Below are 15,515 nucleotides of genomic sequence, written 5' to 3' on the forward strand. Positions count from 1 at the left end.
GAATTGTCAATATACGGTAGATAATCTATTATCAACCGTATGTTGATAATCGATTATCTACCGTATATTGACAATCAACCGTATGTTGATAATCGATTATCAAGATTGATAATCTATTATCAACATACGGTTGTCAATATACGGTAGATAATCGATTATTGGGCGGCTTCGGGGGGGAGGCTGGCCTAATTTTAAAAAACGCCGGATAATCACTAAATAAAATTTTTTTAAATGCTTATTTTCGCATGCCATGTTAGGTGTTACGTGCTTTTTTTCGTGTTTTCAATTTGTTTACGATATACATTTGTCATAAATAAAGATACAAATAGACACAAATTAAATATCCTACTTGAACAAAAAGTTAAGTGTATTTACTGTACCGTATTTATCACTCCAATCTCGAAGATTCTGCACGGAGCAATGTATACACGTGCAGCGTTTTCATTTTTTTAAGTTGTCTGTAGTATATAATGTACCGTATGTACTATTTAACACTGAAATCAACCATCGCTATTTTTTTTTCTGTCACACACGAAGTGCAGATGGCCGAACTGGTTGAATACTCTTAGTTCTTTCGGTAAAGTCACGTAGGTAAAAAAATGAAATTAGAATTAATAAAAAATAAAATCACGACGTTTCGGAGGCAACACAAGTCTCCGTCATCAGGTGGGACCGTCACAGCCAGATTTGCTGCAGCAAATCTGGCTGTGACGGTCCCACCTGATGACGGAGACTTGTGTTGCCTCCGAAACGTCGTGATTTTTATTTTATTTTTTATTAATTTTAATTTCATTTTTTTACCTACGTGACTTTACCGGAAAAAAACCTAAAAGTATGAATCCTTGCAGTCACGAAAGCTTCAAATCTGGAACGAACTGGTTGCAGCCTGTGGTGCTGTGGTGCCGTTTTCGCCGGATCAGCTGGGGACGGCCGGATAAGCGATGATCACTTGCACATTGGCCTGAATATTTGTGGTGAATCAAGGTTCTCAATCGCAATACGATGAGGTAAAAAATTAACCCGTAAAAACAAAGTTTTTCACTATAAATCCTTTATATGCGTGTTCAATGGGCCACAACCCATCCGACATTGGTCTTTGAAACGGGCGGCTAGAGTCCTCTCGTCCTCTGGCTTGAGATGGCTGCCACCTATGGGTCAGATGATTGTCTGCCACCATTAAGCAATTGGTAATTAAATAAATAAAAATTCCTAAAAGGTGTAAAGTTTTGGAATTTTTTTCACGAAAATACATTGTCACGCACAACGAGTCTGTGTGCAAAATGTCAGCTCGATTGGATCACGGGAAGTGGGTTAAAACGACCGAAAGATTTGCACGGTCGTAAGCAAGCAAGTGAACTTAATACAAAGGATTTAAAAACAAAAACAGCCGCTCAGGAAGCCGTTTCACTCATAAGGGGCCGTCCATAAATGACGTCACGCGATTTTGGACGATTTTTGACCCCCCCTCCCCTTCGTCACACAGCGTCGCAAAAAGTCAGACCCCCCTCATATATATGACGTCACAAAGCTCTGCCCCCCCTCTCCCCCAAAACCATATTTCTATTTTTAAAATAAAACATGCTTCAAATCGCTTTAAACTATTGTTATTGTAGTGCGTATTTAATGTGGCGCTGCACTCTGATGTTATAGGAGTGTTGTTATAACAATTAGTGTTGTTATAACAATTCCATATTTATTTAAAGTTGCGCATTTTGATGTGACGTCACATTTCTCAACCCCCCCTCCCTCGTCACACATCGTCACAAATGTCTGACCCCCCCTCCCACTAGGTGCGTGACGTCATTTATGGACGGCCCCTAAATACAATCAATGGTTACATTTCACTTGAACGAGCAGATGCGTGCACAGCTACCTAAACACGTAATTGAAGCCAGTCGTTAATGCATGCCTCAGTATTTTCGTCTGTACATCACTAGATGTGCTTCAAGTGTACATACCATTCCGCATATCCCCAGACACTCACTCAAACAAAGGCAAACCAGTTCTGTCAAAGTTCCAGATTCAGCCCTCGGGGGTGTTATTATGTCCACGTCATTATTTTACGCCGGTCAAACAGACGACACGTCGCGGAAAGCATTCTCGAACTGACACGAGTGGCTGCAGGGCTGTGTCGGTTTATTTATTGCGGCGGGCAGATGACAACGGGGGTGCGTGTTGTACAAGATTAACTTGTCCAACGAAAAAGTAACGTTGAGACATTTTGGACGAGAAACACGGGAGAGGTCAAACTAGGAAAAACAATGGAACAAAAACGTGAAAAGTGCCAAAAGAAACAGGGACAGATGCGTGCCGTCAATGACAGCTGAGAGACGGGACAGAGAAACCACACGGGATGGATTTGAGAGCACACGCAAGGTAATGGCATCAAATAAACTGTTAGCTAAAGTCAGGCTTAAGCAGGACAACATTATGAAGATTCGAACAAAAATCGGAAGATTAAAAAATAATAATTTATTACAGTGACTGGTTGATTGTCATTGCCTTTTCACGACAACTACTTGACAGCTGGCCGAATTACAAGCACTAAAAGTATTTTTTTAAAATCACCATCCTGTACTCTTATTGGTCTACGTATTGAATTCATGGTTTCATCAGAATTCTCCTGTCGACTTAACCGTACGTTGTCCTCGTGTCTTGCGTGTGTTCGCCCATCACCCCACTTTTAAACAGAGAGCCCAAAAATCAGCACTCCGTATGAAGTGCTGCGCTAAAGGATCGCCTGCTTGTGCAGCGGCCGTGTTGGCATAGAGGCCGTCCATAAATGACGTCACGCGATTTTGGACGATTTTTGACCCTCCCCCCTTAGTCACAAAAAGTCAGACCCCCCCTCAAATATGACGTCACAGAGCTCTGCCCCCCCTCCCCCAAAACCATATTTCCATTTTGAAAATAAAACATGCTTCAAATCGCTTTAAACTGTAGTCATCAAGTCCAGTATCAACTTACATGTGAACCTTCACTCTATGCAAGGCCCTAATTATAATATATATTGTGACAAACCCCCCTCCCCGCCCCCAATAATCAATGTGCAAAAAATGCCCCCCCCCAAATATATTGCTATAAAATAGATTTCTGTTTATATGATTGTGGTTATGATTGTACGTTCTTAATCCCTAATCTCTGCCATTACATACAATGATACAAAAAAGGTAAAAAAAAAACAGAGCAACGTAATACAATACACTATTAGACATTATTGTAAAAAATAAATAAAAAGTCCATCCTGTGTTCGTGATTTTTTTTTAATATTGTAGGCAGGAAATGACAGGAAAATCTTTTCAAATTTAGATTTTTTTTCTGGGGGGTGGGACCCCCAGACTCCCTGGAAGATTTGGTCCCCCCCCAATGTTGACTCCGTGGCTGCGGCCTTGACTCGATGGATATATTTAATGGGCCCCGAATTGAGTAATTTTGACTCAGAGGCGTGACCATCTACGATGCACTTGCAATTACTTTTCTGGCATTTACATCTCGTGTAAGCATTACTTTACAAGTGTAATTGCGTGTTTTACCTGTGGTGGAGGTGGATACAAAGTCAAATTAAACACCCACGACAACTTGAAGTCACGCAAAGCCCCCTTTTGTAACCCATGCGCTTAATCTTCAATGATGCGAGTTAAATTTCGATTTAAAGCATTCGTGACTGCAGGAATTCATCTTCTTGAAAGAACCAAGAAGATGCGAGTTAAACCCCGATTAAGCTTGGAGAGCTGAATGGAGTTCAAAAGAAGTCGCAAGCAAAGATATTGTCGTGAAAGATGCAACGCAGAAGATCCCTGGGGGTTTGATCTTCCACGAAGCTCATGGCCGAACACAAACCATGGCAGTCGATACGGACACCTGATTGCAATGCAATTCACAACATGACCTGCAAGTATTAATACCAATTCCCTGTAATTAACTAGAAAAAAGTACTTGAATCAAGAGAATCCTGCATTTTATAGATTGAAATGCCATTTATTGAGAAGTGTTTTCTGTGTTTAGTTTATTGTCCCCCCCCCCGCACCTCCGATTAGCACGGTTGGCTATGTACGATGCGAAATAAATTCAACATACATAAACACATTTAACTAAAGCCCTTCCCCCTCCATTTCGGATTAGCACGGTTGGCTACGTACGGTGCGAAAGAAGTTCAACATCCAAACGTACATTGGGATGTTTGGCTAATTCAATTGATTGAATAAGAATATACAATATATTCATATTGGAGCAATTATATTAACTATATGAGTGGCACATGGGAGGAGACCGGAGTAGCGGGAGAAAGCCAAACACATGAAGAGGAAACTCTCAAAACTCCGCACAGATCGATTAGAAAATCCAATTGCTGTGCTACCATGACTTGGTCGACGAGCAGGCCAAGCTCACAAAACACCACGTGTTCCCATGCTGTCTCCCATTCGCGGTAAGCACTTTCCACAACACCACCCAGCCAGAGATAAAGACCAGCGCAGTTATATCATACTAGCTTCTTTGCTCGTCCTAAAACGGCAGCTGTAATATTTATGAAAAGATTTAGCAGAGTATAATTGTATCTCGTGTAAATTTAATGGCAGTGAAACTTGCACTAATCATGTTAACAAACACTTCACTGCATTTCACTGTAGCACTGCATATAACTGACCTTCAATTTATTCAAATTCACTGCTCTGATACTTCATTCTCTTCTGCTGTCGGTCGCTGGGGTTGAAATAAATTAGAATTCGATACAATACTGTATCTGGAAAATCACCGAGAAATGTCTATTTTTTCAAAATGTAGAAGCAGAAATTAGACTTGTCTTTTGTCCCATAGTGCTGAAGAAATAAATAAAGACACCAAATCCACTTTGTTGCTGCGTAGACTGATTTATTAAGACTCACTTTCAATAAAGAAACGTGAAACTTAAAGCGAATTTGCGAACAAAAATTCCGCTAGACCTTCTTCTGCACGAGTGTAAAAATCCACCCGCTCATGAATATTAATGACGGGAGGTGTGGTATGTGGAGTGACGTCACACGCGTTACACACACACACATTCGTGGCTCATTATAATAGTAATTGTCACCGATAGTGGGGGCCGAGAGTTCTGCCGTGACAAGTTAAAAATAATAATAAAATAAATTTCGATTTAAAGCTTTCGTGACTGCAGGGATTCATCTTCTTAGTTCTTTCGATAAAGTCACGTAGAAGGGAAGTAATGAAATAATAAAAAATAAAACATAATAAAATAATTCTCACGACGTTTCGGCCACAACGCAAGCAGCCGTCCTCAGGTGAAAATCTGGTTATTTTATTACTTCCCTTCTACGTGACTTTACCGAAAGAACCAAGAAAATAAAATAAATGTTCACTTATACGGCACCTTTCGCAAAAAGAGTCTCTGGACGCCACGAATATGAAGAAGAAAGGTAACGACGAAAGAACCGGGTGGCACAATAAGAACGGAAGAGGAACAAACTCACCCGGAAACACAGTTTTAAACGGACATGATTTTAGACCATGCGAGAGCCTGGTCTCCAAGGCATAGGGGAGTTCCACAGATCGGGGGGGGGGGGGCAACACAACTAATGCCTTCAACGTGACCCAGGGAAGTCAGCACCCTGCGGCGGTCTCTTTAAGGGCCTCTTCGTGACCCGTCATGTATCAAGGAAACCACCGTCTCTCGCATTCACCACGAAGTGCATTGCAGCTCTTGAAATATTGAGGGGTCTTTTTTGTACCGAATTCGAACAAAAATGTCTCTTTAACACGTAGGCTTTCGCGACCAATGTTATTCATAATCAACGTTTTTGGGTTTAGATCGCGTTATTTATAAATGTGTCGTAACCCTCCACCACCCGACACGGCCAATCAGTAAAAAAGTGTCACAATTGTAAATGTTGTGGCTTCAACACACCGGTGGGCTAAAGCAGTGAACTATTTGTCTTTTGTCAACGTGACACTTTTTTACTGATTGGCCGTGTCGGGTGGTGGAGGGTTACGACACATTTATAAATAACGCGATCTAAACCCAAAAACGTTGATTATGAAAAATGTCTCTTCTTGTTATTTTAGTTGCTGATCGCTGACCATGATCGATCAATTACTCGCTCCAGGCATGCCCAACATTATGACGCCCTCCCCCCCCTCCATATATTTGCTAAAACAAATATTTGCACGTGGAAACGTCTTTGATGTTGCACCAACTAATGAAGAAAACAAGAGAAGGCCCTTTGCGCAGAATCATGTTTTTAATGTCGCCGTCAAATCGTTAAACACGTGGATACCTTTTTTTGTCTCGTATAATTTTTTTATTTCCTGAAACACTTATACCTGCTTTGAATTCACGGATTGCACGAATTTTCGCGGAAAAGGTAACTCGTACATCCCCCCCCCCCTCCCCCGTTTGGACAAATGTGTCGGAATGAACGACACCGCAATCATGGGACAAGGGGCACGCACAAGGCTTGGCTTTGCCTCCCTTGCGTCCGTCGATGTCAACGTGAACAGGGGACATTTCTGAGCAAAAAAAATAATTTATAATGAACACACGATATTCAACACAATCCCCAGTGCAAGTAAAGATTTCAAACAAAACATTTTAAAATCATGACAACAAAATATGGGGTTCGTTGTGCATATTATGTGCGTACATTATACGTAAAAAAAACCTCCGAAAACGAAAGTAATCGTATAAATGCTCGTCCACATGTTAATATACTTTAATTCATTGGTGCAAAGTACACATATATAATTGTTTAACTTGTACACAAACTTATACTTCTTTTTTTAAATATATACCTGTATTTGATGAATTGCTTTGAAGGATTAATTTTTGCATAAAGCACACAGTGCGCTAGATTACAATCCTGCTTCACGAATCCGCGAGCAGTTTCGGATGACCACAAACAGGATACGACACGACACAGCGTAGATTAGTGGAATATGTCTATAGCTCAAAGCCCGGCGATGCTCTGTAACGATATTTTGGCAAAGCAAGTTTAGTTCACAGGGGGAACGGTTTTTTTTTGTTTTTATCTTTGTAACAAAACGACAGAGGGGCCGGACATTTGAACACGATACCGAAGATGCGCGAACGAGAAAATACATGCCAATATTTAAGGACGTTATGGAAATATGTGACTTGTGAAATGACAAAATAGTTGTGCGACAATGCACGCCAGAATGCGATTCCAACAAACACGACCGGCCATTTGCTCAGCCCCGAGTTTAACATTGGAGAAAGTGGATGTGATTTTTTTCCACACTTGAATTTGGATTGGCATGTAAACGTGACCGACAAATTAGCACAATTAAACATTGTCAAAGGTTTCGCTTCGTTTCGTGCTCCTTATTTTTTTTTTACCCTTTAAAATCAATCGTAAGTTGGTCAATCGAGTACGTGTCGCTCACGAAGATTAAAACCTTCCAAATGCATTTTGGTTGTTTCCCCACTGAAAAGGGGTTTTTGACTTCTTAAGAGGGGGCGCTGAATGATGTACACGGCCCCGCATTCCCCAAGTGCTACATCTGCCACCCATAGTATTTTTCAGGGCGGTCCAGATGTCTTGTGACCCCCCCTCCAATTACTTCCAAGAAAGTACAAGCTGCATTTAAAACAAAAATGAATATGCAAAGGGAAAACGTTTTTATTAGCGCGTCAATTAAATTGGGGGGGCGGGGGGGGGGTCACAAGACATCTGGACCACCACCCTGTACATCAGAGGGTTCAATTCCAGGGGGTCACCCCCCCCCCCCACCGCCTGTCTAATCTGCTCGGTCATTTCGTACCACATTTGTTTGCCGCCGTCCCCAAAAAACTTTCTTCAGCCTCTCTCGCCATTCATTAAAGGAGGCATCAAAACCCCGATGATTAAAGGCAACGTGTTAAAGTTACACAAATTCTGCGCGGCTAGCAGCGTGACCTGGCAACTGCATTTAGCCTGCACTTTAATTCCTATATTGCATCGGGTCTCTCCTCTCTCCTGCAGGATAATGCTACGGACAAGCACTGAACGCGGAGTCAAATCTGCTGACACATTCCATCCTGGAAGCACCACACTGCTCCAAAGCCCTACCCAGTGGCGCACCCTTCACAAGAATGGCAATTCTGTGCGCCCGAAACAAAAGCGCATACGAGCATTACCAGTAATCAGGGTTAACCACATCTCCACCTGACTATTTTGCCAACCTGCCTGACTGGTTAATTTTATATGGCAGACTTCCAGTGCAGGGGGGAGGGGGTGTGTCTATTCCAAATTCCAATTTGGGGCGAGTGCGGTGGTAAGCGCATTGCACCGTGAGCTCGGTAAACCTGAGTTCGATTCCAGCTAACGTCAGTGGCGAGTGATATTTGAACCGGTCTCTGGCCCCCTAAAGCAATTACCGCTTTATATACTCACCAGCACGGGTGAAATATGGTCAACCAACCCCAACTGAAGGCATGGGAAGCCCATCATTTGGCAGTTGATTGCTAAAGGACTGCACATTATTTATGTTATTACTGAGCCATTATCAAGTCCAATAAGTAAACATAATTCCCATTAAATTTCCATTTAAAGCTTTCGTGACTGCAGGGATTCATATTCTTGGTTCTTTCGGTAAAGTCACGTAGAAAGGAAATAATAAAATAATAAAACGAAACCATAATAAAATATTTTATTATCTTTTGGTTCTTTCGGTAAAGTCACGTAGAAGGGAAATAATAAAATAATAAAAATAAAACATCATAAAATATTGTATTTTTTATTTTTATTAAGTCACCCATGAGTCCCTGCCAGACATAATAAAAGATTTTAGCATGTTGTATTTTTTATTATTTCCCTTCTACGTGACTTCACCGAAAAAAACAATAATTAAAATTCCCATTATTATCATCACATTATTTAATTTAGCCACACCTTTCCGCAAGCACTCAGGAGGTTTGACTGCTTCATTTCGCGAGCCACAGCAGTGATTTCATCATCCATGCTGGAATGATGGGAGAGCGCCCTTGCGTGTGTAGAGCTGCGCATTCCGCGTCATAATCAAAAGGAAGGATTAACCGGGAAGGTGACACGCAGCAGATCGGCTGAAGTCTTCACGTACCAAAGAGAAGGTGTCTGACAGGGACACATGGGTGACAGAGAATTGCCTGTGCAGCTCACAGAGTTACAATCGGCTCGCCGTTCCTAACCGCCAAGCACGGAAATACTTTCAGACAATGCGACGGTCTGAATTGGTGGCGCTGTTGTGGAGCGCGACGGTCACGTGTGTCAATTCGTGGATAGAGCTTCAATTACGCCGGGACGCGGTGACTGAACATCGCAAAGGGGAAGGAATCCGCGTGTATCGTGTTTGGCCTCTGCTGTCATGCATATGCATAATGGAGACACTGCAACCCTAGCCCTGTGTAAGCCGAGTTGGTAGCAGAGGGTCTCCCCTGTACAACGATGAACACGCGGTAACGACTGCACAACAAGTGGATCAACGCTGCACGAACGCGGTCAAGTTGTTCGGAGGCCTGTGGTGCCTAAACATGGATCCGCGTCGCCCACCGCTGAAATATATCCCCGGATATATGCCGGGCATTGACGGATACGGGAACGCATGTAACCACAGCGGCGTATGTCCCGCGCGTGTGCAGAGTACACTGTAATGTGACGTACATCAATATCCGAATGGACAAACGCAGGTTGCAGATGCCTGCGTAATACAAACCTCAAATGTCACTTAGCTCTCGCGACACCGAAACACATGTATGCTGCAGCTTCGTTAAGTGCTATAAAAATATAATGTAATCAATAACAACAACAAAAGTAAAAAAAAAAGGAGTGCCTTTAACTTTTTGGATGTAAATGTTCATATAATGTGAATACTATATTAGACTTAAATATTCACTTTTGGTAACTCAATTGTGATTGCCATCGTAAATGTATGTGGTAGGAACAAGCACACAAACAACATCTACAAACACCACCATGCAAGTATATAGAGGACACCACGAGAAGGGGACCCGCTGTAGACCGCTGTATGCCTGTTACCGATCGAGGAAAGTAAACCGTGACAACAACAAAAAAAATCCTGCCTGCGATTAACAACGAGGTAAACTCAATGTTGATTAAGACAAAATATATCTCCCACACGACACACTAACACCAGTACCTGCCTTAAACCGTACAATCTCTCTCTCTCTCTCCTTCAACATTGGGAAGATCCATACAGCGTCGTAACATTCAATGCTTTTTTAAGGAATTGCGAGCATCATTAATGTGTTTTCCCCTCCAACAAAAGTGAGGTGACAACAAGGTTTAGTTCTCCCAACGATGGAGAAGGCTATCCCCCCGGCAATTTCTTCCACTTTCTTTTGGAAGAAACATCATCACATTTGTTGGTATTTAGTACCATGGACAGGGGGAGCCCTTCCGTGGGCGATCGAGAGAGAATTTCGATACCAAGCAACCTCGCGCGTATATATATGTGTTAAAAAATAATAAATTAATTTACAAAACTTGTAAGGACCCCCCCCCCCCATCTATAAACGAGTGTGACATCGCAATCTAATAGTGGCGCAAGTGTGGCGCACTGCATTTAGTACACGCTGCTTTATTTCCCATGAGATTGTTACATTTTTAAAAATCCCCTCTCGACCGGCCACAACCTTAATTATTGTGTGGGGTGGGGGGGGGGGGGTGATTTGTGTTTCACACACATATGTTCGGTGATAGCACAGAGACGAGGGGAATTATACATTATTATACTTTTCTTCGTTTAATATAAAATAATAACAATAATAAATATTAATGAATTGTGTTTTCCCGGATGATTTCAGTCCTCACAGAGGGCCTCGCGCCAACAGAAGGCCGGGTTTGGGCCGTGCGTGAGGGGCAGTATGGGTGGGTCCACCATCTGCCAGATGCCCGCCTCCTCCAGCTCTTGACAGGCACAGAAGCCCAGGTACGGTACCTGCACACAACAGCAAGGGGCAGGAGCCACACGATGTGATGCTTGACAACATTGCAGCATCTAGTTCTGCCACGCTGACTACTCGCTTTTGCCGGACTCTTTCAACCCAACCACCGCAGTTTCAAAGTTCAAAGTTCATTTATTAGGTATAGTCCTGTGAGCCATTCGGCTCTTGAATCGGGTGCAACCGCAACAAACAATAAACAAAAATATGAACAAGAAAACATCTTAAAGTGACTATGTGCAAACAGAAAATCCAAGAAAAGACAGCAAAATATTGCAGAAAAATCACCGTACACCAACCCTGTGAAAATATCCCAGTGGGATGCAAGTCAAACAACAACAACAACAACCATAAGACAACTTAGATTAAGGCCATCAGTTGCAGATCGCAACAGCACACTCGCACCCACTTACCAAAAGGCTCATGCACAGGAATGAGTGGTCAATTTCGTAGGGTAACATTTTGCGTGAGCAGCAAAAATCGAGTGACCCTGACAGACCCCACATTTGCGAGTGAGTAAACTCCTCAAAGCTTGGCCACGTACGTAAATCCGTCAATCACTGTTCTGCACCGCTATCTCCCGGCCACCTCGCAATGCAGTGTGGGTGCGGGAGTTTCACAACTCCCCCCTTGAATCACCACAACCTTTGCTTCCAAGGCATTGTGCCACTGCAACAACCAACAACCGCCATTCGCCACTAAATCGCGGTGACGTCACCACGACGCTTGTGCCGGGCAATGTGCACCTTGATGCCACGTGAAGTGTCGAACGCCCGCTGGCAGGTCACGGCGCAGACCTAGATGCCACAGGTCAACTGACTGAGACTGACTGGCTGATGCACCACCTTTGCCCCCTACTGTGTCAACTTGCTGTGCTTTAGCCACCCGGTGCTCCGCTCGTTGTTGTGAGTGTCGCTCCTCCGCCCTCCGTTGTTGTTGGAGGGCGACTGCTTCCAACTGTCCACTCGTGTCCTTCACGAGCCTCCTCCACTAGAGGCCGATCTTGACACCGCTGGTGCCAGTCATCGACAAGTTCACTCAGCTCTACATCCTCCTGTACCACATCACTCCATCTCTTCTCTAGCCCGTACCGCGCCCGTTTCGCCCCCTCGATCCGGCCGAACAAAAGCTGTTTAGGCATGCGGTGGCTGGGCATGTGGGCTACATGGCCCAGCCAACGCAGCCTTGCCTGCCGAACGAGCTCACCGATGGGACTTTGTCCAGATCTTTCAAGGATTTGTGAGCTCCTCACACAATCAAGCCTGGTTAAATCCAAGAAGGATCGTAGGCAGGCCAGCCTAAATGTTTATAACCGGCGAAGATGTTCCATTAGGGGGCTCCACGTTTCGCAAGCGTAGAGAAGGGAGGGAATGACCGTGGCCGAGAAGACCTGAAGCTTCGTGCGGAGCGACAGACCAGGTAGCTTCCACACAGCGTTACACAACCGATGAAAAGATAATGCCGCTCAACTGGAGTGAGATCTCTGCTGTTCAACCGGAGCCGGTCATGAGCACACTGCCCAGGTATGGGAAACTCTCCACTCTATCCACAACTGCCCTATCACCAATTGGGAGTTGTGGGGGTGGAGTGTCCGATGGTACAAAATACCCAGGCAGGTGCTTAGTTTTGGTGGGGCTGATGGTAAGGCCCCACCTCTTAGTGGCAAGCTCCAGGTTCAACAGCAGCGTCTCCAACTCCTCCTCTGAGTGAGCAGCAATTACCAGATCATCAGCATACGTAACATGGTTGAGCAATAGGGAGCCATCCCTTGACCGCACCCGGGCATCGATCAGCCTCCCATTGTATCTGTACCAGATGGAAATTCCCCCGGTACAGCTATTGAAGGCTTCACGAACTACGTGGTAGAAATAGATGTTAAATAATGTGGGAGCCAGAGGACATCCCTGTCGCACCCCAAGGTGTACAGGGAATGGTTCCAACTCCCGACCACGTAGTTTTACCCAGGCCCGCTCACCATCATGAAGGTCCTAAATGATTGTGAGCAGAGGGTCAGCGACTCCGAAAGCACGAAGAACTACCCAGAGCCCAGGCCTACTGATGGTATCATAGGTCTTGACCAGGTCAATAAAGCAGAGATATAGGTCTTGTTGGAATTCCCTACACCTCTGCTGTAGCAGACAGACAGAAAATATGGCATCTGTGCAGGACCGCCCTTTCCTGAAACCGCATTGGGGCTCCACAAGCCTCTCCTCAGCGTGCCTAGCAAGGCGATATTGAATAATCCTTGCCAGGACCTTTCCCGGCACACTGAGGAGTGAGATGCCCCTGTAGTTGTTACAGTCTGTGCGGTCCCCATTCTTAAAGAGGGGGACCACCAGGGTATCCTTCCAGTCCTGCAGAACCCGTCCAGTGGTCCAGGCTGTTGTTACGATGTCATGGAGGGCAGTCTGTGCACAAACGCACAGTCCTAAACCTCGCCAATTTCCCCTCGACATCATGAAGAGTGGGGGACGATGCCAACCCCAGCCGCAAGCGATGATTAAATTCTCGCTTGCAACTTTCATCAGTTAGCTGAGACCATGCCACTAAGGGTTTGAATGGGGTCCTGGGTGTACACCCACCACTGGAGTGGAAGAATGGCAGGCGCATCTTACAGATGACAAGTCGATGGTCAGTGGGCAGATCAGCTCCACGGTAGGTCCTGGTGTCAAGGACATGGGCCCGCATCCGCTGTTACGTCACTATGTAGTCCAGCAGATTGTTCTTGCTTGGACCCGGCATGCATCCATGATATTGTGTGGATGCGCCGATGCCGGAACAGCGTGTTGGTAATTACAAGCCCATGGGCTGCAAAAAAATCTAGCAGCCTCCTGCCGTTGTTATTGAGCTGATCTGGCCCATGCCTTCCAATCACTCCAGACCAGGTGCCAGCATCATGACCAACTCGGGCATTGACGTCACCCATCAAGATGACTCTATCCCTGAGGGGCCACTTTAGCTAGCACCTGTGCCAAGGAGGTCATAGAAGGCATCTGACTCATCGGCCTTGCCTGCATCCCTCCATGGATGTTCGTCTTCATGTGGGGGCATAAGTAACCACGACCACCACTCCTCACCTCTGGTTGATGGGAAGGTGAGCCCAAAGTAGCCTGGGGCTTACAGCTTCTCACACCTCACCGCCACGCTCCCACGCCCCCTTCATTCTTTTGTTCAGAATAAGAGCAACTCCCTGTTGTTTGGCAGTCTCCTGCCCTGAGAAGAGGACTGTCCACCCCTCATGGTGGCAGGAGCCAGAGCTGGTCCACCGGACCTCCTGAATGCCACAGAGATCCAGGCGGTACCGGTCCAGGTCCCGACAGAAGAGTGGCAGCCTCTTCTCCGCAGTGAGCGTTCGAACATTCCACGTGGCCACATGTAGTGGTTTTTTGTTGTTTCTCGGGGAGCTCCGAGAATAAGGATTCAGTCTCCTGGCTCCGCCAAATGGGGTTTGGCTAGGAAACGTCATAGACGCCTGGCACAAGCTTTTAATTACATTTTTCCGTCGTGGTTTAGCGGTAATTAATTGAAGGTGGAGGGGTTACCAGCTCCTCGCACCCGCCCAGAGCCCCCTTTTGGTAGCTGTGGTGGTCACAAACGCCATGAGGGAGGGGAAAGACCAATCGGAATTGGCCCTCCCCCTACAGCACTGCGCATGACAGCGTTGCCCATACGGCACCACGAGAAGGTAGGGGGTTGTTTTGCCTGGACATCGGCCCGCATCCCTAAACGTTTGCCACTCCACCCACACACACACATGTGCTCGCCCCCCTAAAAGTTTGGTAATATGATCCATTGTAAGTTTTTGCGGGAGGTAAACATTTGTCTAAAGCACATTTCAAAACCAGGCAGGACAAGAATAAATTTAGCCAAACCAAAATACACATGGAGGGGCTTAGGGAGGGGTCTTGCAAGAGCAAACACGAGGACTGGACCATCAAGATTGAGCCATAGTTGGAAATTGCATGATCTATGCTTCATCCCATCTTTGGGTTTTGGAGACCGACTTGACATTGCTACATTTGGATATGATTGAAAGGAAATCTGATTGCAGCAAAAAAGAGTTGCATTTGTCCATGACTGGTCTAACATCCGACATCAGGTGTGCTAGATCACTCGCACTGGCCAATTCGGATCCTATTTCGTGGATTTGCAGATCAACAGAATGGCTTTGTTCTGAATCAGATATGACTCGTGCTCCTTGATGAGATAAAGCAAAAAACACATCCCCCCTAACAAAATAGCTGATTAAAGCCAATAATCTGTAGGCGCTGCGTGGGGGTGCTTATGTGCTGTTGAAAAAGTGATGGGAACAGTCAAGACGTCCTGTGGCATCATATTTCATATGAATGCCAGTGTTGAAATGTAAACACAACAAAAAAGATAAATGTATTTCCTCTAAAATTATTTTAAATAATAATGGCCAACACGCCTACGCTCAGTTGGTTTTGCAACGCCACCACAATGGACTTGCAGTGTGTGAAGAGGATTCAGAATTTTTTACTCAAACCAGTGGTTCTTAGCCTTTACTGCAGCCTTGCACCCCTTTGTTTCTGAATCGTTATAATGTTTTACAATGTTAATAAAT

At 44.9% G+C, this 15,515-nt stretch overlaps 1 protein-coding gene across 2 annotated transcripts in view; it reads right to left on the minus strand.

Moving 5' to 3' along the window:
• Positions 1-6,214: 6,214 nt before the first annotated feature.
• Positions 6,215-15,515, minus strand: part of UBASH3B (ubiquitin associated and SH3 domain containing B) — a 102,731-nt gene continuing 93,430 nt past the window's right edge. For both annotated transcript variants that reach the window (XM_061550976.1, XM_061550975.1), the window contains exon 15: positions 6,215-10,926. In XM_061550976.1, coding sequence (XP_061406960.1) covers positions 10,789-10,926 — 138 coding nt within the window. In that variant the 3' untranslated portion in view covers positions 6,215-10,788. The remainder of the gene's footprint in view (positions 10,927-15,515) is intronic.

Source organism: Lethenteron reissneri, chromosome 13 (genome assembly GCF_015708825.2).
Source record: "Lethenteron reissneri isolate LAM-NWPU_2019-01 chromosome 13, ASM1570882v1, whole genome shotgun sequence".
Taxonomy (NCBI): Eukaryota; Metazoa; Chordata; class Hyperoartia; order Petromyzontiformes; family Petromyzontidae; genus Lethenteron; species Lethenteron reissneri.